The sequence below is a fragment of the Arvicanthis niloticus genome, chromosome 23 (assembly GCF_011762505.2).
Source record: "Arvicanthis niloticus isolate mArvNil1 chromosome 23, mArvNil1.pat.X, whole genome shotgun sequence".
Taxonomy (NCBI): Eukaryota; Metazoa; Chordata; class Mammalia; order Rodentia; family Muridae; genus Arvicanthis; species Arvicanthis niloticus.
The window spans coordinates 32,311,175-32,333,989 of NC_133430.1; the positions used below are offsets into that span (position 1 = coordinate 32,311,175).

At 45.6% G+C, this 22,815-nt stretch overlaps 2 protein-coding genes across 5 annotated transcripts in view; one reads left to right on the top strand and one right to left on the bottom strand.

Annotated features, from left to right (window-relative positions):
• LOC143436988 (acyl-coenzyme A thioesterase 6) overlaps positions 1 to 22,815 on the bottom strand; it is a 26,389-nt gene continuing 3,574 nt past the window's right edge. Inside the window, exons 1-3 of one of the 3 annotated variants that reach the window (XM_076921702.1) lie at positions 8,826 to 9,399; positions 4,608 to 4,810; positions 1 to 2,158 (exon numbers count right to left, since the gene is read on the bottom strand). In XM_076921702.1, coding sequence (XP_076777817.1) covers positions 1,664 to 2,158; positions 4,608 to 4,810; positions 8,826 to 9,282 — 1,155 coding nt within the window. In that variant the 5' untranslated portion in view covers positions 9,283 to 9,399 and the 3' untranslated portion in view covers positions 1 to 1,663. Of the gene's footprint in view, positions 2,159 to 4,607; positions 4,811 to 8,825; positions 9,400 to 22,815 lie in introns of those variants that run through there. The other 2 variants (XM_076921703.1, XM_076921704.1) reach the window with 2 other exon arrangements.
• On the top strand, positions 12,264 to 21,794 carry LOC143436987 (acyl-coenzyme A thioesterase 5-like). 2 transcript variants are annotated; one of them, XM_076921701.1, is made up of 4 exons: positions 12,285 to 14,363; positions 16,909 to 17,111; positions 19,616 to 19,804; positions 19,923 to 21,792. In XM_076921701.1, exons 1-4 carry the CDS (start codon positions 13,907 to 13,909, stop codon positions 20,100 to 20,102), a joined length of 1,029 nt encoding a protein of 342 aa, XP_076777816.1. In that variant the 5' UTR covers positions 12,285 to 13,906; the 3' UTR covers positions 20,103 to 21,792. The 2 variants fall into 2 exon arrangements, with proteins under 2 accessions (XP_076777815.1, XP_076777816.1); XM_076921700.1 differs by having other exon boundaries at positions 12,264 to 14,363; positions 19,616 to 21,794.

Genomic DNA, 22,815 nt, shown 5'->3' on the forward strand with positions numbered 1-22,815 from the left:
TTTGATATTTAAATGCTCTTTAATAATGCACAGCAAACAATATATTACCACCAATGCTAAAGCTGTTGTAACAACGAGGCATTGCCACATTTCCTATGCATTGGCTCTATCACAGTACAATAAACACAAATAGTAAGTTGCTAATTACCAAAGAAATAAGCATAGCAGTACGTACATTATTATTCATGAGTTATACGACCTGAGTCCTTATAACTGTAGTTTCTAGCAGCTTAGGTCTGGAGAGTGCTTGACCATGAAGATAGGGGCGTTCTGTGGCTTCCAGCAGCTCAGGTCCAGAGGGTGCTTGACCACGAAGTTGGAGGCTTTGGTCTCTCGGCTGTATCCTTGATGATCAGGTACAGAGTGCCCAGTCTCTGGGCTGCTGCTTTGATGATCCATGCTGTAAAGTGTTTGGTCTCTCTCGGCTGCAGAGGAGGCCTGAACGAAGTATCATGCTAGGTAACCATTGCTACCAGTGTGATGAAGTGCTCCAGCCGGGGTCTCCTCTTTTATGCTTGAATTGGGGTTACTGCTGACGTACACGGCAGATAACCAGATGTGTCTGGTTATCTGTGGGCTGTGACTTCATTGCAGGTGAGCTTTTAGTTATCATCATATTTTAAGACATGTCCAAGCTTGTTTTCTGGACTTGTCCAGACTTGTTTTCTTTCCTATTACAATATGGGGTCAGCTCTGTTAAGGACCTGTTCCTTACACCCAGCCAGCACTGAAAGGAGAGTTGTTGCAAAGGCTCAGAGTCCAGTAGGATCCTTACAAGGAGGCTGAGCTTCCTATGAAAAGCTTCGTGGGGAGCTGGGGATATAGCTTTGTTAGCTGAATGCCTGTCTGCTAGGGTCTAAGAATCGCCAGAGAATGATATCTCAGATTTAAATAATATGTAAAAGCATAGAGCATTTACTTAGCTAAATAACTTGTATGTAGGGGTTTTCCCATTTGGGAATGGAGACCCCCCCCGCCCCCCAGTGGGCTCAAAGGCCCAGCTTTTATTGTCAGTTAGGGGAACTCTAAGAAAGGGGATGTGCCCTTTTACCTTGATTGGTTAGCTCTATCTACAGAGGTCTAAGTTAACAATTGGTTAGGCTCTGGAGACCTCTCTGGAGGGTCGTTCATTTATTTTAGCTACCTATTTTAACTTCAAGTCAGATGACAAGGTGTCCTTGGATCGGATGCCCACAGGTTCCTGGATCTGGGTTCTCGTTTCTGGGAAACACAAACTTAGGCCTAGTCTCCCAAATTGTCAGTTTGTAGCCTGTCATGGAGTCAGCCTCAGTCCCTTTATGCCTATCATAGGAAAACCCTGGGTTTTGTCCTTGGCAAGGCATAGCACTAGGCATGATAATGGAGGATTATAATATTGGCACTGGAAACAGAAGGATCAGAAGTTTTTCCTTGTCTACATAGTGAATGTGAGACCCAGTCTGGGTGCCTGCCTCCCCTTCCTCCCAAAAACCCCCCAAACTTCCTTAGTACTCTGGAAATCCAAAAGAATCTGCATGGCATAATTAGAACTTTCCATATAATTACAATGTTACATTTTGCTGTGCCTGGCAGGCTTTTCACCATTGAGATATTTTTGGAAGAAAGTTTGACTTTGTTGCCAGGCATCCAGCTGTGCCCTTGACTGAGCACTTGGTTCACCTCCTTAGAATATTGCTACATCCACCACGGAATGTACAAAGGCTATTGGAGGGGGAAAATAGGGTGGGTCAATACAATGACCAGTTTCTGGATAGTAGATTATCTGGGGTCTGTCTTTTCCATGGGCTTGTAGATGTTCACAGGCTATCTGAGCATAGAGGGCACTCTTCCAGTTATGATCATCCATGCCCACAATAAACAGGAAAGGTCCCTGGGCCTTTTCCAGTGGAATAAGACTTTGGTGGTTGGGTTCCTCCAGTGGGTTGTTCCAACTATCCCTCAAATCCAAAAGGCCTGACTCCATGATCTTCATTTTTGTTTGGTCATACCCAAGACTAGGAACAGACAGATCTTTGTAATACAGAGGGACTAATGTGTTGGCTACACAGGCATTTATAAGGACAGTGGCTGTGATGTTGTCCTTCAGGAAAGCAGCCATCGAGAGGCACAGATCACCACCTTTGGAGACACCAAGAAGCCCAATATTTGGGCCTTTCACCTATGAGGGGAGAGAGAGAACAAGTGTAGGGTTCATAAGTGGAAAGCATGCAGTGATTTTATATTCTCCAAGTACCATCCTCAAATACAACTTCCTTGTCTTCCTTATACAATAATCTATAAGTTAAAAACAAGCCTGCTACTAAATAGATTTCTTTTTTTAAATTCATTTTTATTGGATATTTTATTTACATTTCAGATGTTATCACCATTTCCCCCCTACCCAGAAACCTCCTATCCCATCCCCCCTCCTCCTGCTTCTATGACGATGTGCCCTCACCCACCCACCCACTCACACCTCCCTGCCCTCAAACTCCCCCACACTGGGGCATCCAGCCTTCACTGGACCAAGGACCTTCTCTCCCACCTATGCCCGACAAGGCCATCCTCCCCTACATACACAGCTGGGGCCATGGGTCCCTCCCTATGTGCTCCCAGGCTGGTGGTTTAGACCCTGGGAGCTCTGGTTGGTTGGTATTGTTGCTCTCTCTATGGGGTCACAAACCCCTTCAGCTCCTTCAGTCTTCTCTCTAACTTCTCCATTGGGAACCCCGTGATCAGTTCAATGGTTAGCTGTGAGCATCCACCTCTGTATATGTCAGGCTCTGGAAGACCTCTAAGGAGACAGCTGTATCAGGCTCCTGTCAGCATGTACTTCTGGCATCCACATCAGCGTCTGCCTTTGGTGACTAAACATGGGATGGATACCCAGGTGGAGCAATCTCCGGACAGCCCCTCCTTCAGTTTCTGTCCCACACTTTGTCTCCATATTTACTCCCACGAGTATTTTGTTACGCCTTCTAAGAAGGACTGAAGCACCCACACTTTGGTCTTCCTTCTTCATGAGCTTCATGTGGATTTGTGAGTTGAATCTTGGGTATTTCGAGCTTTTGGGCAAATATCAACTTATCAGTGAGTGCAAGTTTTGTGACTGGGTTACCTCACTCAGGATGATATTTTCTAGTTCCATCCATTTGCCTAAGAATTTCATGAGTTCATTGTTTTTAATAGCCAAGTAATAAATTGATTTCTGAGTATATAGCCTATGTAATGTTTATAAAGACCAGGTCAAGCGTATACACAAAGGCCCTTGTAAGATAAATTAATGAACTGTTAAATATTTTTCCTAACTTGGTGAATATAGCAGCATTAAAAAAATATAAGATCAAGCTCAATTTAAAACCTTAGCACTCACTTGTAGTTCTGTATCGGATGTAGCAAGAAGAGCCAGTCCAGGCAGATTTCTGAGTTCGAGGCCAGCCTGGTCTACAGAGTGAGCTCCAGGACAGCCAGGGCTACACAGAGAAACCCTGTCTTGAAAAACAAAAACAAACAAAACAAAAACAAAAAAGAAGAAGAGCCAGTCATGGACTCCAGGTCTGGGAGTATATCCTCCTTCTCTTTCCAACACTGGTTCTTTTGTGTTCCTTAACGGGCTTTCATTATGTGTGTACATGCAGCTTACCTGTTTAAGCTTAGCTATATATGTTCTGGTCAACATAGAGAAGAGGTGTAGGGCTTGGATACATGATCAGACGTGCAGGAGAATGAGAAGGAGCCAGAAGATTAGAAAAGATGACTAGAGTTAGTTTGATGCCAAGCAGAGCAATGCAAATGCTGAGAGAAAAGCCATATTGAATAAGTCAGCTGGAAGAGGAGTTTGAGCTAGAACAGCTGAGTTGAACCAGCCAGCCAGAGTTCAGAAAGAATAAGAAAGAGTGAGTTTATTCAGCAGCAAGTCTCAAAGGCTGAAAACAGTCTAGGCCTAGATTAGAGTGAATAGAGGCTTGAAGCTTCAAGGATTAGCCCAGGTTAGCAGACAGAGGCAGTAAGCCTCCCAGACAACAATTACATTAGGTGAATACATGATACTTTTACATATTGACTTATTTTTCTAGGACCTTATATCTCCTTAATAAGACCATCAACAGTTCCAGATCATGGCTGGCCTGGAACTTGCCATGTAGACCAGGCTGCCTTGAACTCACGGGCATCCTTCTGCCTTTGCCTCTTGAATGATACCTTGCCTAGCACATCTAGGTTTTAATACCTCTGCTGAGAGCCATCCCTGAACTTCAACAATATTAGAGCATCCTACAGTTCCTTACAGAACATCGTATCCCTTAACATCAGAGTCTTCCAGACTAAATTTAGATGGCAAAAGCTTGTGTCTGTGTGTTTGAAGGAAAATGGCCTCCACAGGTTCACGGGAAGTGGTGCTATTAGGAGGTGTGGTCTTGTTGGAGGAAGCATGCCATAGTAAGTTGGGCTTTGAGGTTTCAGAAGCTCAAGCCAGGCTCAGAGGCTTATTCTCCTTTCCTGCTGTTTGTTAATTCAGATGTAGAACTGAAGGATTGCTTGGGTCTAATTCCCATTGTCCTGGCTGGGCTTTTGGCCCTGCCTAAGTCCATTTCACCCTCCCTTCTATTCAGGCCAGCACTGGAACCCACCTGTGGATGGTGAAGCATAAAGGCCAAGGCTTCTTCAAAGTACTCCAGGCGCACATCACTCAAACATTCAGGGAGGTCTTCAAATCGGAAACAAGCCAGAGCAAGCACAGCAAAACCGTGCCCAGCCAGGAGGCTGGCTCTATATTCACATAAGCCACCGACACTTCCATACAAATCAATGATCCCAGGGAACTGGACCTCACCTGCAGAAGACCACACATCATATCACAAAAGGCTTTAGCTACAAAAAAATATTTGGGGATTCGGATTTTTTGCAACTAGCAAGAAAAACTCTCTCTCTCTCTCTCTCTCTCTCTCTCTCGACCTGGCTTTATTACATTGTATAAGGTGTCCTAGAACCCTTGATCCTCTCAACAGTGGTCTTACAGACAGAGAAAAGAGAAGTGTAACAAAATATCTCCCCTACCTAATTTGTCACAATAATAATAAAGTTTAAAAACGAATACACATCTTCCAGAAACCTTTTTTCAGTTTCCTTAGAAAATATCTAAAATGTTTTATGGGTATAAAACATTCTTAGGTCCACCAGGGATTGCTAGCGGATAGTCCTATCTTGTTGTCATCTGTTCTGCCTTTAAAGAAGGGCACCCTACATTAGCTGAGCTGTTTGGCTCCTGAATACTTGTATACGTTGTTTCTTTTGCTGACTGTACTATTCTCCCTCTTCTGATTTTGATGTGCTCAACTTCATAATTTGCAACTTAGATAGTATTAGCATTCTGTCTAAACTCCACCCCCACAGTTACCTGGCAACAGCCAGGTAGGCCTGGCCCACTATAAAAGGGGCTGCTTGCCCCCTCCCCTCTCTCTTGCTCTCTCTTGATCTCCTGCTCTCTTGCCTCTTGCTTCTCCCTCCTTCCCCCACATGGTCATGGCTGTCCTCTGCTTCTCTCTCTCTCTCTCTCTCTCTCTCTCTCTCTCTCTCTTTCTCTCTCTCTGCCTCTCTCTGCCCTACTACCCTCTTAACTTCCCTCCCCATGCCCTGAATAAACTATTCTATACTATACCATTGTGTGGCTGGTCCCTCAGGAAGAAGAGATGCCTCAGCATGGGCCTGCTGAGACATCCCCTTCCCCATACCTCACCACACACCCATAGGACATATTCTCTTTCTCTTTATCTTTTTATAAACACATCAGATAGTCTTAGACACATTCTCACCAGCACCTTAGCCAGCGTCTCCCTCTCAGAGGATCTGCCGCAGTGTATTACAGGTATAAGAATGATTCTATTGGGCTATAAGTTTTGCCCTAAATATTGATAGGCCACGTCTTAGTTACTTTTCTATCCCTTTGATGAAACACCCGACCAAAGCATCTGATAAAAGAAAGCATTTAATTTGGAACAGATGAGCAGATAAGCAGAAGCCCTTGCTACCTCATTCCCTAAGGTCCAATCAGTTTAAAAGTCGCACTCTTCTGCCAATCACGTTGTGCCTAATGGCTGTTGCTCTATTCTACCCCTGAAAACTGGCCAAACGGGCTGGCCAGGGTTGTTGCCTCTCCTTTGGATGCAGGACAACCCCAGCGCGCTGGAACAATAAACTCCTCTTGCTTTTGCATTGATCTCCGGCTCTGTGGAGTTCACTTCTGGGTCCCCAGTAGCTAAGGCTCCTCAGAGTCTTACAAGGTCCCACAGTAGATAATGAATTTTTCAGGTCCCCTCCCCTGTTCCTTTTTCCTTTCTTCATTTCCCTCTTGTTCTTTAAAGTCTTGTGTAGTCCACACTAGCCTCAAACTTGCTTCGTGATGCAGGATCTTGAGCTCTTGTCCCTCCTGCCTCGGCCTCCCAAGCAGCAGGGATTTCAAATACGTACCCCCACGCTATTTAATTCATTTACTCGTGTGTCATGTTGTTTGCTTGGACTTAATGAAGCTCTTGGTAACATTGTGGTGGTTTGAACAAGAATTGGCCACATAAACCCATACACTTCTGTTGGACCGTGGAAGGGTATCCTGGTTCTTGGGTTGTGAGTGTTCGGCCACGCCCCCAAAACACAGGCTCCTGACCTGAGGTTTGATCTCCATTCAGACTGCACCCTTCAGTCATGTAGGCCACAGGTAGAGGGTGTGATTGACAGGTCTCCACCTCCAGAGATTTTAAATATTAATGAGTTATCTAAAGGGGGTGTAGCTAATTAAGTTATTCCCTCCCTTCTTTCCCCTCCCTATAAAAGCCAGGGGAGCCTGGCTTTTGGGAGGGAGCACGAACCATCCACACCCATTCACCACGCCATGTAACTCCTGGGCCTGAACCTTCCTGAGGCAGCTGCCTGCCGGCCTGCGGCAGCTTCGTGAATGTGAGACCCTCTGCCCGTGGTGTGGGAAGCCCAGCAGGGACCCCAGTGCCAGACCACCGTGGGACCCCACCACCGGACTCCACCCCCCCCCACGAGGTGTTTTTTCCCACATACTTCCACACTTAGTCATCAGGGAGTGCCGCTATTTGAGACGGATTTAGGAGGTGTGGCTTTGTTGGAGAAACTGTGTCACTGGGAGTGGGTTTTGAGGTTCAAAAGCCCACAATAGACCTGGTGTTGCTCTCTCTGCCTGTGGATCAGGTTTTAGCTACTGCCTGAGTATCTGCCTACATGCTGTATGCTGTCATGACGATAATGTACTAAGCCTCTGAAAATGTGAGGAAGCCCCCCCCCCCCCAACCCCAGTTAAATGCTCTCTTTCATGAGAGCTGCCTTGGTCATTGTGTCTCTTCACAGCTATAGAACAGTGAGTAGGATAAATATTCTTTCTGGATGAGTTAATCAGTCATGATGATTTACTCCTGTGGAAGTTTCCAGAAATAGAGAAACAGAAACCGAGTAGGTCTCAGTTGCAGTCACAGGAGGTCCCACTGTACCAAGCAGCCATCAGTGAAGTTTAGAAAGTGCCCAAGAGTTGTAAAAATGACGGATATCCTCTCACGTTGTGCAACAACCATCAAATTTAGTTTCAAAATCTGTGTTCTGCAGTGACTCTAGTACTTTTTCTGTGGCTAGAAGGGGCACATCAGGACCATCTTTCTGCTGTTTTTACATGGACTGCACCCTATTTTTCTCAGACCAGGGTTTGCCAACATCAGAACAGCACCCATTTGTGTATGTGTGTGTTCTGTGAATGTAAGTGCTTGTGCTTGAGTATGAGTGTGTCCTGGTGTGTGTGTGTGTGTGTACCAAAGGTCAATACTGGATGTCTTTCCCAACAGTCTTCACGTTATTTTTGAAGACTGGAGCTCACTGGCAGGCTGGACTGGCTGGTTAACAAAGTCCAGGAATCCTGTTTGTGCTTCTAGGCTTCACAGCATTTCACAGGCGCTGACTCTGGTGCCCAGCTTTTTGCATGATTACTGAGGACTTGAACTCAGATCTTCATTCATGGTTGCCAACCAAGCACTTTGCCAACTGAGCTATCTCCCCAGCACACTGTATCCATTTGGAACAGAATAGTTTTGTTCTGGGGCTGTTCGGTATTTTCTGGGAAGGTTAGAAAGTTAGCAGGATTGCTGGCCTCTACTAGCTAAATGGTAACAGCACCCCCCCCCACACACACACCTTCCAACCCCACCACAAAGTTTCCCTGTGTAGTCCAGGCTGTCCTGGAACTCTATCTGTAGACCAGGCTGGCCTTGAGCTCAGAGATCAGCCTACCTCTGTCTCCCCACTGCTGGAAGTAAAGGTGTGTCACCACCACTGGGCTCCTGCCTTCATTTTTGACAAACAAAAATCTCTGCAGATATTGCCAAATGTTCTCACAGAGAGGCAAAAATCATCCTAGGTTGAAAACTACCACCAGCATGTTTATGGTTGAGGGGAGGTTCTGCCGTGGATATTCTTGTGGGCTTTAATGATTGGGGAACATTGTCTTCATTTGTGGGTTAAAGGTTCTTTGAAAGTTTGATGTGAAAAGAGGCAAGTCACTTTTATTACAGGCATAGGTAATTGATTATATCAGTACTTAAAACTCCCTGGCATTTAGTGGATTTCAATAAAGGTAAGTTGACTTCCCTCTTTATATACTTGAGGAATTCATGGTGCCTTAAGGGAATGAGACTTTGCAGAAATTTTACTCTTAAAGACGATTGAGAGAATTTGGAGAGTGGGGACAAGGTTACTAAAGTTATACAGTCATGAGATAGAGGAATCTGTCATTTCAGGACCAGAAAATAGACCAGGCTGTGAGCACAGGAGGGAAGGCAGCTCACCTGCGGGCAGGAAGAGCGTTCCGCGCACCCGGCCCTCGCGCACGGGCACGCGCCGCACCCCGGGAGCCATGAAGTGACGCTCGTGCACCGCCCGCGCCAGCAGCCGCCCGCCGTCGGGCTCGTGTCCGTCCAGCACCTCCAGCTCCACCACGAAGGGCGTCTGCACGTCGCGCTTGACCAGGCGCCAGTGAGGCCGGTCGGGCTCCATGGCCCAGAGCAGCCCCATGGGCTCGAGCCCCGCGAAGCTGCCGCCCAGCGCGGGCGCGCGCGCCAGGTCCAGCTCTCCCGCGGCGTCGGCGCGGTAGCGCGCGTGGGCTCGGAAGCGCGCGCCCTTCTCGTCGCGCAGGGCGGCGCGCAGCGTGACGGGCTGCTCGGGGGCCAGGCCGCGCACGGCGATGCTCAGCGGCTCGTCCCAGCAGCTGCGGCCCGCGGGCTCCAGGCTCAGTGTCGCCGCCATGGGGAGCTGGAGGCCTCGAGGAGCGTCACGCAAGTCCGGAGCGGAGCCTGGCCTGCTGTGGAGCCGACCTGGTGCGACTCGGGGAGTTCCTGACTTGTGGGTTCCGCGTCTCAGACCAGACAAGGATAGTGCGGTGGGCGGGGAGGTCAGAGTAACAGTGAGGCTGAGCTAAGCAGGAGAATTTGGCCCCTATCCACACCCACACCCATTGTGATTGTTGGGTGATCGATCGAGTAGTGGTTGCGCGATAGCTATACGCGTAAATAAAAGTAAAAACATTTTTAAAATAGCTAAGACCAGTTAACTTGTAAAACACCGATTTATTTTGTACAGTTAAGGAGTCTTAGAAGCCTGGTCTTGAATCATCTCGTAGTAGGAGACAGAGTGGAGATTGGAGCATGCAAAGCATTTGATGACCCTGTCCTGAAAAAACAAACAAACAAAAAAAAACCCACCCACAAATAAATATAAAAATCCACTTCAATAGGAGGGCTGTGAGAAGTTTGGGGGTGAAAGAGAGGACAGTATTCAAAAGGGACCAGGATCACTTGATACCAACAACAAATTCCAGAGTTTCCCAAAATTACTCCCACATTAGAAACTTTGCTAGATAGATTTAGGGTATTATGAACATTATTATAACCATGGCCCACCTATTTTGCTGTTCAAGACACATTTTGTCAGTAAATTGCAACTTCTTCAATCCCAGAATCTGCTGGTTTCTTTGATCTACTGGCACCTCTTGGGTTTTGGCTAACAGATGTGATACACCAAGACCCAGGCTTGTTAAAAACATACCAGGTTTCTGGGTGCAGAGGACTCAGACGCTTTGCTGGGTCACCTCTATCTTTTCCTCTCATCCTGATATATTTTTTTAAAGACAGGATCTCACTGCATGCAAACCAACAAGTGGAAATTTAATCCTTTGTGTATAGGTATAAAAGCATGAGTCTGAAAAAAAAAAATAAAAACACAGCAAAGCAAACAGAGCCACGGACTGGACTCAACGGTAATCACACATAATCCAGTGACCAAAGACAATTTAGAAAAATATCCTCATTCGTTTGCTCACATTTCATATAGAAGAATACTGTATATCAATTTAGAAAAAAAAAAAAGAAAGAAGACAATCTTAGAATTTTTTTTCTAAAGATTAAAATGTAGGAAATACATAAAAAGAAATCAAGGCATGGAAGATTACAAAGTATGATGCTCTGCTCTGTTTATAGTTCCATGGTACCTTCTGGGGGACAGGGTCTGTGACACCACAGGGTTCCCTTATTTATAAGAGTTGAGAATGAATGGAAACAAAAGGGCCTGGCCCCTCCCCCCACCCCTCCCCCCCCCCCCACCCCCACACAAAGCTTCTGACTCATTTGCACTCAGGAGGCCTGTGATGTGGCTCATTAAATCTGCTCCTGATGTGCCAGAACTGAAGCCAGAAGTAGCAGGCACCAGGAGACCAAAGAAAGAAACGAATGGATCCAGAATTAAATAGGATAGAATTTCCTGGGGACTCACAGACAGAAATATGTCTAGAGCAGCAACATGACAAGATTTTTATACACAATCACTGGATTTATGCCCTACGATCGCCAAAGGTAGCTCATGAGAACTGGAATGTACCTAGCCACAGCAAACATTTAATGATATTTAGTTAAAAAAAAAAATAATAATCTGGGGCTGGAGAGATGGCTCAGCGGTTAAGAGCACTGACCGCTCTTCCAGAGGTCCTGAGTTCAATTCCCAGCAACCACATGGTGGCTCACAACCATCTGTAATGAGACCTGATGCCCTCTTCTGGGGTGTCTGAAGACAGCTATAGTGTATTCATATAAAATAAATAAATAAATATTTAAGAAATAATAATAATCTGAGCAGCAGAGGATGACACACATGCTTAGCTGAATGTCTCAACACCTGCTTGTACATGACAGAATAACCTGTTGTACAAGATAGCTGTTGTAACCAGGCCGAATCCCCACATTGTCACAAAGGATGAATATGTAGAGAAAATTTTAGATCAAGATGAAGAGAAAACTTTAAAAATTCCCAGTTGAAGCTGGGTGGTGGCAGCTACTCCTTTAATCCCAGCATTGGAAGGCAAGTGGATTTCTGAGTTCAAGGTCAGCCTGGTCTATAGAGTGAGTTCCAGGACAGCCAGGGCTACACAGAGAGATCCTGTCTCTCTCTCTCTCTTTTTTTTTTTTTTTTTTTTTTTTTTTTTTTTTGGTTTTTTGAGACAGGGTTTCTCTGTGTAGCCCTGGCTGTCCTGGAACTCACTCTGTAGACCAGGCTGGCCTCGAACTCAGAAATCCGCCTGCCTCTGCCTCCCAAGTGCTGGGACTAAAGGCGTGCGCCACCACCGCCCAGCGAGATCCTGTCTCAAGAAAAAGAAAACAGAGAGACAGAGAGACAGAGACAAATCGGGGAGGGAGGGAAGTAATGACTTCTGGGAGTTTTTTAGGCCATTGTGAGTGTACCCATGAATGTGGTTGGAGAATCCTAATATCTTTCTTTTACTGTGTGATGTGTATATAGGTGGACCTCACCTTGCTGTCTGGGTACCCCCACTAGAGGTTTCCATCAGTGGAGGCCCCAGATCTTGGACTAGATTACAGAAACTTTAGTTAAACATTTTCTCCTTATAAAATATTACCCTAGGATATTTCATTGTAGTAATGCAGACCTGATTAAAACAATTATCTTTGGGAAAGAATGCCTGGGGCAGAAGAGTGTCCCCCAGGGTCTGGTGTTGAGAAGTTCTTTTCTAGATCTTATGCTTAGATGGTCTTGCCTGCATGTCTGCGTGTATAAATTCAGTTGACACATTCGACCTATTCTTTTCATATGTGCGTTTCCTATGTTTTGAAGTGTCTTTGAAAGCTTGTGTGCCAGAAAAAAAAAAAAACCACACACACACAACAGGGTTTCTCTGTGTAGCCCTGACTATTCTGGAACTTACTGTAGACCAAGCTGGCCTCAAACTCACAGAGATCCAGCTGCCTCCCAAGTATTGAAATTAAAGGCATGTACCACTATTGCTTGGCACTGTGTAGCAGAAACTCCATACCCACTGCACTTGTAAGAATGGGTAGAAACTTTATCTGTGTGTTGGTGAATGGAGTGGGTTACAGCAGGGGTAGGTGATCCCTAGTTTTCTCATTGAAGGCTGAGTTCAGCCTTTTGCATGTGTTATTTGTCTGTGTGTATTTGTTTAAAACAGGATCTCTCTATGTAACCCAGGCTTGCTTTGAATTACAAAGTAATGGGGTTCAGGAATTGAATTCAAACCAGTGACCTCAGTTAAGCAAGAGTAGTTTATTGAACACACACCTTAATACTGGGTGTCCGGGACCACAAAAGGGACTTGGGAACCTAATTGCAGTCTGCTCTCAGGGTAGGTTTTTTATAGGAAAAACCAGGTTTAAAAGTTCAAAGGGTGGCCGGGCAGTGGTGGCGCATGCCTTTAATCCCAGCGCTCGGGAGGCAGAGGCAGATGGATTTCTGAGTTCGAGGCCAGCCTGGTCTACAGAGTGAGTTCCAGGACAGCCAGGGCTACACAGAGAAACCCTATCTAGAAAAACAAAACAAAACAAAACAAAAGGTCAAAGGGCAAGAAGGAGAGCAGTTGGCTTACCAGGCAAAGTATATTATCAGCTAACCTGAGTAAGTTACAGAGGTGGTGGGTGGGTGGTGAACAGGGGAATTTCAGCACATTGAGATAACAGAACATGAGTATTATAGTCACAACCTTTTGGCTTCTTAGTAGCATTCTTCAGTGTCAGTTACAAAAACACCGTGAGCTCATACATAGATGCAGGAAGGGCTACCCAGTGGTCGGCCCTGACTCAAGACATTTTAAACATAACAGTTCATGTTGACCTTTGATTTAATGGCTCCCACATAAAGCTTTATTAAATTTCTTAAGATTATCAAATCTCATTCAGAAAATACAGAACAAAACAGGTTATGTGGTCAGTATGTCCTTGAGCTAAGTCACCTCTCTGTGTCAGTGACTGGCAGGCCTGTTACAGCAACAATATTAAGTAGCTGGCAGGCATGGATCAAAATGGCTACAACTTTTTTTGGGGTGGGATGGGGGGGGTGTCAGCCTAACACAATGATCCTCCTGTGTCTGAGTCATTACACCCAAATTTGAGTGCTGTCTGCTTTCCACTACTGGATGACAGGTGACTGAATACGCCCCCCCCAATGTAGACTTCCAAAACTGTAAACCATAAATCTTTGTTCTTTATAAAGTATCTAACCATTCATATTTCCCTGAGGTAGAAAAAAAAAGGCCTAAAATAAAAGCAATACAGTATTTAAAAGTTGTTTGTTTTTAAAGAAAGCTGTTACTGAATCCATGCAAGGGCCAGACTTTGCCTGGATCTTAGTAGTCACCTGGTGTCACCACCAATCCTCAACACTACGTAAGCAGAATCCTCTGTGTGGCCACATCCTTTCTGTATATATACAGTCAGCTGGGTTTCTGACCCTGTCTTGACTGAGGCACGGGAGCCAGGGGTCCGGAACTCCCTGAGACCCACCAGGTCGGCTCCACAGCAGGCCAGGCTCCGCTCCGGACTCGCGTGACGCTCCCCGAGGCCTCCAGCTCCCCATGGCGGCGACACTGAGCCTGGAGCCCGCGGGCCGCAGCTGCTGGGACGAGCCGCTGAGCATCGCCGTGCGCGGCCTGGCCCCCGAGCAGCCCGTCACGCTGCGCGCCGTCCTGCGCGACGAGAAGGGCGCGCTCTTCCGAGCCCACGCGCGCTACCGCGCCGACGCCGCGGGAGAGCTGGACCTGGCGCGCGCGCCCGCGCTGGGCGGCAGCTTCGCGGGGCTCGAGCCCATGGGGCTGCTCTGGGCCATGGAGCCCGACCGGCCTCACTGGCGCCTGGTCAAGCGCGACGTGCAGACGCCCTTCGTGGTGGAGCTGGAGGTGCTGGACGGACACGAGCCCGACGGCGGGCGGCTGCTGGCGCGGGCGGTGCACGAGCGTCACTTCATGGCTCCCGGGGTGCGGCGCGTGCCCGTGCGCGAGGGCCGGGTGCGCGGAACGCTCTTCCTGCCCGCAGGTGAGCAACCTTCCCTCCTGGGCTCACAGCCTGGGGTGCTTGAGGGGTGCAGCGCCTGAAAAAGCCTTGGTGAGTCCTGAACTCAAAGTCACCACAGGAGCAGCATCCGAAGTTGCTTAGGAAAGCAGAGCATCAAAGCTCACGCAAGCACCTAGAAATCTGCACTGTGATAAGACCCATGGGTGCTTGTGCACAGGTTCACGTTTCACGTCTGTTGTTCAGGCAAAGTGGGTCAGCGCGAGCACCTGGGAACTTTCTAACTTGCAGGACTTTAGTGCCACTCAGAGTCCAGAATCTCAGTGTGGGTAGAGAGTGCCAGGGAGTGTTGTTTCCTAGGTGATTCCAAGGTAACTCTTTCCCAGGGTCAAATCCACAGCTTTGAGACAGGCTGTAGTTCAGTGACTCACAAAGAGCTGGTGTAGGGAATTTGGCCAGTGATGTTCATGACCCTTTGATTGTTGAAATGCTGATGAAAAGCAGTTTGAAGATCATCCCAGGATAGAAGGACGCTCTGTTTCCTAAACATCGGTTAACGCTTAGTGCCGCAAGTTTCGATGGCCCCAGTGTTGCTGCAGAAGATGGAAGGGATATGTGTGTGATGTGTGTGGTTCCCTGGCACACAGCCTTAAAATAGGATAGCTACATATTTATGCAGTAACCCAGAAACAGGAAAGGGCTTTCATACGAGATTTCAATGCTGGCTTCCCTTACCTTCCTCATGGTTGTCTATATTTCCTTTCTCTTCTAAGTCTGTCATAACCTAGTATCCCAATTAGGGCACGGTTTTTTAAAGTTCAGAGCTTCCCGAGGTCTGTAGCATTAGTAACTCTGGTCATTTTCCAACACACTTTTCCCCACTCTCACCTGATCCCAACTTGCAGTCGACTACTTCCTTTGTCAGAGATTCCTTTCCCCCTTGTCAGAGATTCCTTTCACGCTGTAATCTGTGTTAGAGTAAGTGAACTCTTGCTATTCAGGGAGCTCCCACAAATAGTGCTTGTGTGTGCGTACGTGCGTGCCTGTGTGTGGTGTCATTAAACCTATTATGGGAAAAATTTGTAACTTTGGGGTGGGAAACTGAGGAAGAGTTTCCTACAGGGTCGGAAAAGAGTAAAGGAAACATAAAACCTCAGTGAGACAGGGTCTAAGGCAAAATTCAAAGGAAGCAGGGGCGGAGGTGAAGTGTTGGGATCACTAGAAGTCTGAGGCTTGCCTGAGCTACGATAGTGACTTTCAGATCACTCTGAGCTTCAGAGTAAGACCCTGTATCAAAGTAAAGAAATAAGAGACCGTGGTGGTACTGACTATATGCATCAAACACATATAATAAGAATGCAGAATTTGACAAAGGGAATTAATGCAAGGTAATAAAGACACAAAACCTCACAGGAAGAGAGATAAGGAACTATAAGGAGCCTCAACACAGTATACATGGTACAAATGGCTTTACTACTGCCCCAAGTTCGAAAGAAGTATGTCCAGAAAAAGTATAAAAGTCCAGGAACTTTTAAGCAAGTACAGATAAACATGGAGTAAAGTGGACACTTTGATGTCAACCTTGAAAATTGCAAGCCTTGGGCTGGAGAGATGGCTCAGCGGTTAAGGGCAGTTGGCTGCTCTTGTAGAGGCTGTGGGTTCAATTCCCAGCACCCACATGGCAGCTCATAACCATCTGTAACTCCAGTTATAGGTGATCTGATACCCTCTTCTATCATCTTTGGGTACCAGGCACACAGGAAGTGCACACACACACACAGACACACAGACACAGACACAGACACACAGGCAAAATATTCATTCACATAAAATAAAAAGTCTTTTAAGATAACTTTAAAAAGTCCCAAGCCCTGACACAGAATATATAGATATTACCTAAGAATGTAGAATTCCTTTAAAGATATTTTTACAGGTAAACCAATGGTGGACCTTGATATCATAATAGTTGCAAGATAAAATTATCATATTCTTTTTTTTTTCAGGGTTTCTCTGTGTAGTCCTGGCTGTCCTGGAACTCACTCTGTAGACCAGGCTGGCCTCGAACTCAGAAATCCTCCTGCCTCTGCCTCCCAAGTGCTGGGATTAAAGGCGTGCGCCACCACCGCTCGGCCAAAATTATATTCTTATTATAAGCATCAAAAACCAGATTTTGAGTGGTTTAAGTAGGAAAAGAACATATTGGAAGTCACAGATATAAGAATAAAGACATTGGAAATTAGGACCAGGAAACTGAGTGGTTCCAAGGGAGAGTACACAAAGAGTCAAACATCCAGTCACCCAGGCAGCCAGCACTTACCTTCCATGATGGTGGGCAAGCAGAACTGCTGTAGTCTCAGTGCAAATGTTGCTGGGCTGAGAATATAGTCAGCTGTCTCTCCCTCCCATGTTACTCCAAGGCTATGGCCCCTCTGATATAATATCTAGTAAGGTCTTCTATCAAAGTAGGGAAGGAGGTTTGGATGCCCACAACTCCCCTCCCTGCTCCCATTAAAATGAAAGAATGAATTCTAAAATTCACTTGAAGACTCTGGTTTGTTTTGTTTTTAAGGAACTGGGCCCTTTCCTGGAATCATAGATCTTTTTGGAATTGGAGGTGGCCTTCTGGAGTATCGGGCCAGTCTGCTGGCTGGGAAGGGCTTTGCTGTCATGGCGCTGGCTTATTACAACTATGACGACCTCCCCAAGGACCTGGACGTTATTCACCTGGAGTATTTTGAGGAAGCTGTGACCTACCTGCTCAGTCACCCTCAGGTTAGCTGTTACTTTTGTCTTTGGTTTAGAAACTGTGCTCCTAAAACATCCACTCACCAAGGTAAGATTTTTCAACTCAGTTCTGAGACATTGTGAAATAATCAGATCCTCTTTTCCCAAGTCAGGCAGAAAAGTGTATTTCTGGTAAATGTGTACAGTGAGCGTATACATGAGGATATCAGGCTGGAGGGGTGTCTCAGCCATTAAGATCACTTGCTGATCTTCCAGAAGGTTAAAGATGGGTAGCCAGCACCCAGGTCAAGTGGCTCATAATCCTCGTAACTCAAGCTCCAAGGAATAAGAGTATAGCTGTGCACATGTGAGCACACAGAGACATAGATGTGTCCACACACACACACACACACACACACACACACACACACACACACACACACAATCTGACAACAACAACAAAAAAACCACAAAAACAAAACTCAGGCTTGTCCCAGGCCTACCACAGGAGGGCTAGGATCCCTTAGGGGCACCAGTTTTCTGTGTTTTGTGAGTTTCTCCAACCTCTGATTGTCTTCTGAGCCATAAATGACTCATACTTGTGAAGCCTCTGCAGTGGGACCTACCACTAACTAGTAAATGTCAATCACGTGGCCAAACGGTTAGAGCTGGCTACAAGTGAGGAAGAAAAAAATCAGGTCCACATGAGTTTAGAGTAGAGTGTGGGGCAACGCAGGGATGGTTCTAGAAAAGAGAAAGCGATAGTCGGTGTGACAAGGAAACTAAGAAGCCACTGATGAAGACTAGCAGAAGTGAGGGTTGACGGGAAGAGCCTTATGTTGCAAGGGTTGAAAAACTCACCCGTTAGAAGTGACAGGAAGCTGTTTCTGGGAGCTTATGGTTTTGTAAATACCCTTCAGTGAAGCCGAGTTTCTGGTTCCATGTAAACTTCTTGCCTGGCCCTACAGTCACAAAACTGTAACTGCAGAAACCCACTCTCCAAAACCTATCATTAGTTTTTAATGGAAACATTTCTTCCAAGTCCATTTCCTCTAAACACTCTTTTTAAAAAGCTATTCTTAATTTGAATAATAGTATTTTTGTTTGAAGCATCTCCTTCCCCCTTCCCCTGTGCCTATATGTACATTTTGAACTCTTATTCATAAAGGGAAACTTACCTCAGTTTACCATGATGCTTATTGGACAATCATGAAACCATGTGAATGTAGTGCCCACTAGGTAAATGCATCACAGACAAGAAAGAAACCATTTTCCTGACTTGTCCACGTGCTTCCTTAGACATAGTAATGCTTAAGAATGTCCTGTAAGGGCCGGGTAGTGGTGGCGCACGCCTTTAATTCCAGCACTTGGGAGGCAGAGGCGGGCGGATTTCTGAGTTTGAGGCCAGCCTGGTCTACAGAGTGAGTTCCAGGACAACCAGGGCTACACAGAGAAACCCTATCTTGAAAAAACCAAAAAAAAAAAAAAAAAAAAAAAATGTCTTGTAAGGGTCTAAAAATAACTGAAGGAAGGAAGACCCCAGACTCAGATCGAGTGCCAAGAAAAAGAGCATTTATTTTCCAGAACCATCTAGCATGTAAAGATTACCATTATTTCCGAATGGCAACCTCCACAGAGGCATTCCAGTCCCTTTTATAACAGGACTGCTTAATTACTTTAGAGATAACAATATACTTTTTTTTTTTTTTTTTTTTTTTTTGGTTTTTTGAGACAGGGTTTCTCTGTGTAGCCCTGGCTGTCCTGGAACTCACTCTGGAGACCAGGCTGGCCTCGAACTCAGAAATCCACCTGCCTCTGCCTCCCAAGTGCTGGGATTATAGGCAAAACTGAGGGCACATTACAGAAACCATTAACTGAAAGTCATAAAGAAGATATACACCACAGGTGCAAAAACAGGAGATAAGATATTGACTGGGTCTGTGTAAACAAAACTTAAAGGACACTTAGTTACAATCTTACACTTTGTATGACCCTGTAAGCTAGTACCAAATGGTGAAATGCTTCAGCTCAGAGAAGCACAATTCCCTGCCGAGGCTTTACCTAGCCTCCGGATGTTCTCATTCCTGTGCTAAACTGGAGGCTGCAGGCTCCAGCCGCAGAGCAACTCAGACAGCCAGATGGACTGCAGAAGTAGAGTACCTTACACCCAGGATAGATAGCAATGAATGGTCCATGGCCTAGTTTCTGAGTGGAGATAAAATGGGATATGAAAAATGAACTTCTTGGTTCCAGATACTGCTTCATGGAGTCTGTGAGACTTAGAATCGAGCCTCATCTTACCGCTCATGACTGATTTGAAGAGAGCTCATCACCTTTGAAAGCCAGGATGGTAGAGTGAGATTCATGACTCTGCCTGCCCACCTTCGTGGAAGTCAGGTGCTGGCAAGATGGGGGAACTAGATGTTTGGCTCTTTGTGCAATCTCCGTTCAGTTTCCTGGTCCTAATTTCCAATGTCTTTATCTATTGCATTTTTATATCTGTGACCTCACAGATGTACTCAATCCCTTTCCCTTCTCCTTCTCTTTCTTAGGCCGAGGGTCCAGGAATTGGCCTGCTGGGGATTTCCAAAGGGGCTGAGCTCTGCCTCTCCATGGCCTCTTTCCTGAAAGGCATCACGGCCGCTGTCATCATCAATGGTTCAGTGGCCAATGTTGCCACAACCTTAAAATACAAGGATGAGAGTCTGCCCCCTGTGGGCACTGACATAAATAGAACCAAAGTAACCAAAGATGGCTTTTCAGATATCATGGATTTTCTGAATGTCCCTCTGGAAGGAGCTGACCAGAACTGCATCATCCCTGTGGAAAGGTCTGACACGGCCTTCCTGTTCCTTGTAGGTCAGGATGACCACAACTGGAAGAGTGAGTTCTATGCCAGAGAGGCCTCCAAACGCCTGCAGACCCATGGGAAGGAGAAGCCCCAGATCATCTGCTACCCAGAGACAGGCCACTATATTGAGCCTCCTTACTTCCCCTGGTGCAAAGCTTCAATACACTCTTACTTTAACACTGTTGTGATCTGGGGAGGGAAGTCCAGGGCTCATGCCATGGCCCAGGTGGATGCTTGGCAGCAACTCCAGACTTTTTTCCATAAACATTTGAGTGGGGACAAGAGGACAATCCCAGCAAAACTGTGATTTTCTTTGAGTAGTGACATTTCTGGTGCTGATCCCTGCTGAGAATAGCTGCCCCTGTTAGGTTACTTTCTTATGATGCCAAGGACTGAGGCCAGGGCTTGCGCACAGTAGGCTAGCACTCTGCCACTGAGCTAGCCCACTGTGCCTTAGTGGGCAGCAATTTTTAAGAACCTTAAGAAGACGAGAAGCATTTCTGCTTCATGGCACAGCATGTAACTGATAGTGCTCCAGTGCCTACTAAATAATGCAAGCCAATAACTATTTACTAAATGACTGTTCACAAATAAATCGTTAACCTCTGTACCAGAAAGCATATGCAGAAGCCCCTCTGTATGTGGGTTCTGCATTGCAGATTCTACCACCCATGGATTAAACCTGCTTGAAAACTAAATTTCCACTGAACATACAGGGGGCTTTTTTTTCCTTAAGCCTTATGCTTTAGTATAGGAACTACTTGCAGTGTTTGCTGTACTTAAGGTGATAGGTAATCTGATCTTAATGTTTTAACATAGATTTTCTGATTACATGCCAAATCCATACCATTTTATATGAAGTTTGTGAATCGTTGCAGTTTTTGGGTCCAGGTACCAATCCCTCATGAATGCAAGTAATCAGCTGTAATATAAAACTCATTATAAGCTGGGCAGTGGTGGCACACGCCTTTAATCTCAACACTTGGGAGGCAGAGGCAGGAGGATTTCTGAGTTCGAGGCCAGCCTGGTCTACAGAGTGAGTTCCAGGATAGCCAGAGCTACACAGAGAAACCCTGTCTCAAAAAACAAAAAAACAAACAAACAGAAAAATTCCTTATTATAATATCAGATTTGGAGATTTGGGGCTGCAGAGATGGCTCAGTGGTTAGGAGCACTGACTACTCTACCAGAGGTCCTGAGTTCAATTCCCAGCAACTACATGGTAGCTCATAACCATTTGTAATAAAATTCAAGGCCATTTTCTGGTGTTTCTGAAGACAGTTACAGTGTACTCACATATATAAAATAAATAAATACATCTTAAAAATATATCATATTTTAATTTCTCCTCCTAGAATGGAAGTCGTAACACTTTAGTTACATACTATGTACTAGTTAAAAATGAAACTAATAAAAATTTAAAGCAAATATGCACCTAGTTTTGTAATATCTTCTCAAATGAATAAGGATTCTTCTAGCAAAGCAATTGTATTGGGTTCTTGTTAATACTATAGACACATAACTTCAGTATTTCAAAAGTTGGAAAAACATTTAGATTAGGATTATGTGATTTTTATCAATGATAATTGTGAAAATATATAAAAGTGAGACCACATGTTATAGTCCAATAAACCTGTGTTTCTTAAAAGATTAACTGTATTTTCACTTTATTACTATTATGTTCTGATTCTTTAAAAAAAAAAATTTTAAAAGGCAACCAACTGTTAGCATTCTGTCTGAACTCCACCCCCACAGTTACCTGGCAACAGCCAGGTAGGCCTGGCCCACCATAAAAGGGGCCGCTTGCCCCCTCCTCTCTCTCTTGATCTCTTAAACTCTTAAACTCTTGCTCTCTTGTCTCTTGCTTCTCTCTTGCCCTCTTGGGCTTGTCCCCCTTCCCTTCCCCCTCTCTCCATGTGCTCATGGCCCGCCTCTACTTCTCTCTCTCTCTCTCTCTCTCTCTCTCTCTCTCTCTCTCCCCCTTTCTCTGCCTCTACTACCCTCTTAACTCCCCTCCCCATGCCCTGAACAAACTCTATTCTATACTATACCATCATGTGGCTGGTCCCTCAAGGGGAAGGGAATCCCCTTCCCCCATAACTTACCACACAGCCATAGAACATATTCTCTTAATCTTTGTCTTTTTATAAACACACCACCAACTCCCTGTATATATTTCCTTTGAAACTCAAGAACATTAGGTATTTGTTACGGAGACCTGAAAGAATGGGGCGGACTCCAGTCTGATGCTGTAGACAGTTTTACTTCAGTCTCTGTGTACTTTAACAAAGAAGACAATGATCCAAGAAAAGTTATTTGAGTTCAGAAAAACATGTAGATAAATACCAGTAAGAACATATTAAATATTAACAGAGCAGCCCTTTCCTAGAACTTTCTCAGGACAATTTAAACAGGATTGCCTAACACGTACTATAGATTATATCTGGGAAAGCATGAAAGCGAGGCAGAAGGCCATATCCAGACTCAGGGCACACTGAAGACAGTGTTCAGCATATCCTTTCAATAGATCGAACATTCCAACCACCAACAAGAATAAACATGTCTTGTAAAGTCCATGTCATGTAAAGTCCATCTCAATGGAAAATTACCCCCTGACCTTCCGCCCTTCCCAGAAGGGTGAGGCCATACGGTCCCAAGAAAAACCACAGGATCCCTTCCCTTTCCAAAAAGGGTGAAGACACATGGTTCCAAGAAAAACCTTGGGTTATCAGACATCTGGAGCCATCTGACAGCAGATAGCTCCCCCACAGCTCATAAATGCCAACCGACCAGTTTATTGCTAAAAACACCTGCCCTGTTCAAACTGTATATAGGCTTCTGCCTGAGTGCATTCACCACCGCTGCTTCTGTGTGAGCAAGCGGTCCCAATGCATTGGACTA

Bases quoted from the DNA above. Each gene is read 5' to 3' on its own strand.
- LOC143436987 (XM_076921700.1), top strand. From the start codon at position 13,907: ATGGCGGCGACACTGAGCCTGGAGCCCGCGGGCCGCAGCTGCTGGGAC. The intron at 14,364-16,908 runs GTGAGCAACCTT...TTTGTTTTTAAG, and splicing joins AACGCTCTTCCTGCCCGCAG to GAACTGGGCCCTTTCCTGGA. The intron at 17,112-19,615 runs GTTAGCTGTTAC...TCTCTTTCTTAG, and splicing joins ACCTGCTCAGTCACCCTCAG to GCCGAGGGTCCAGGAATTGG.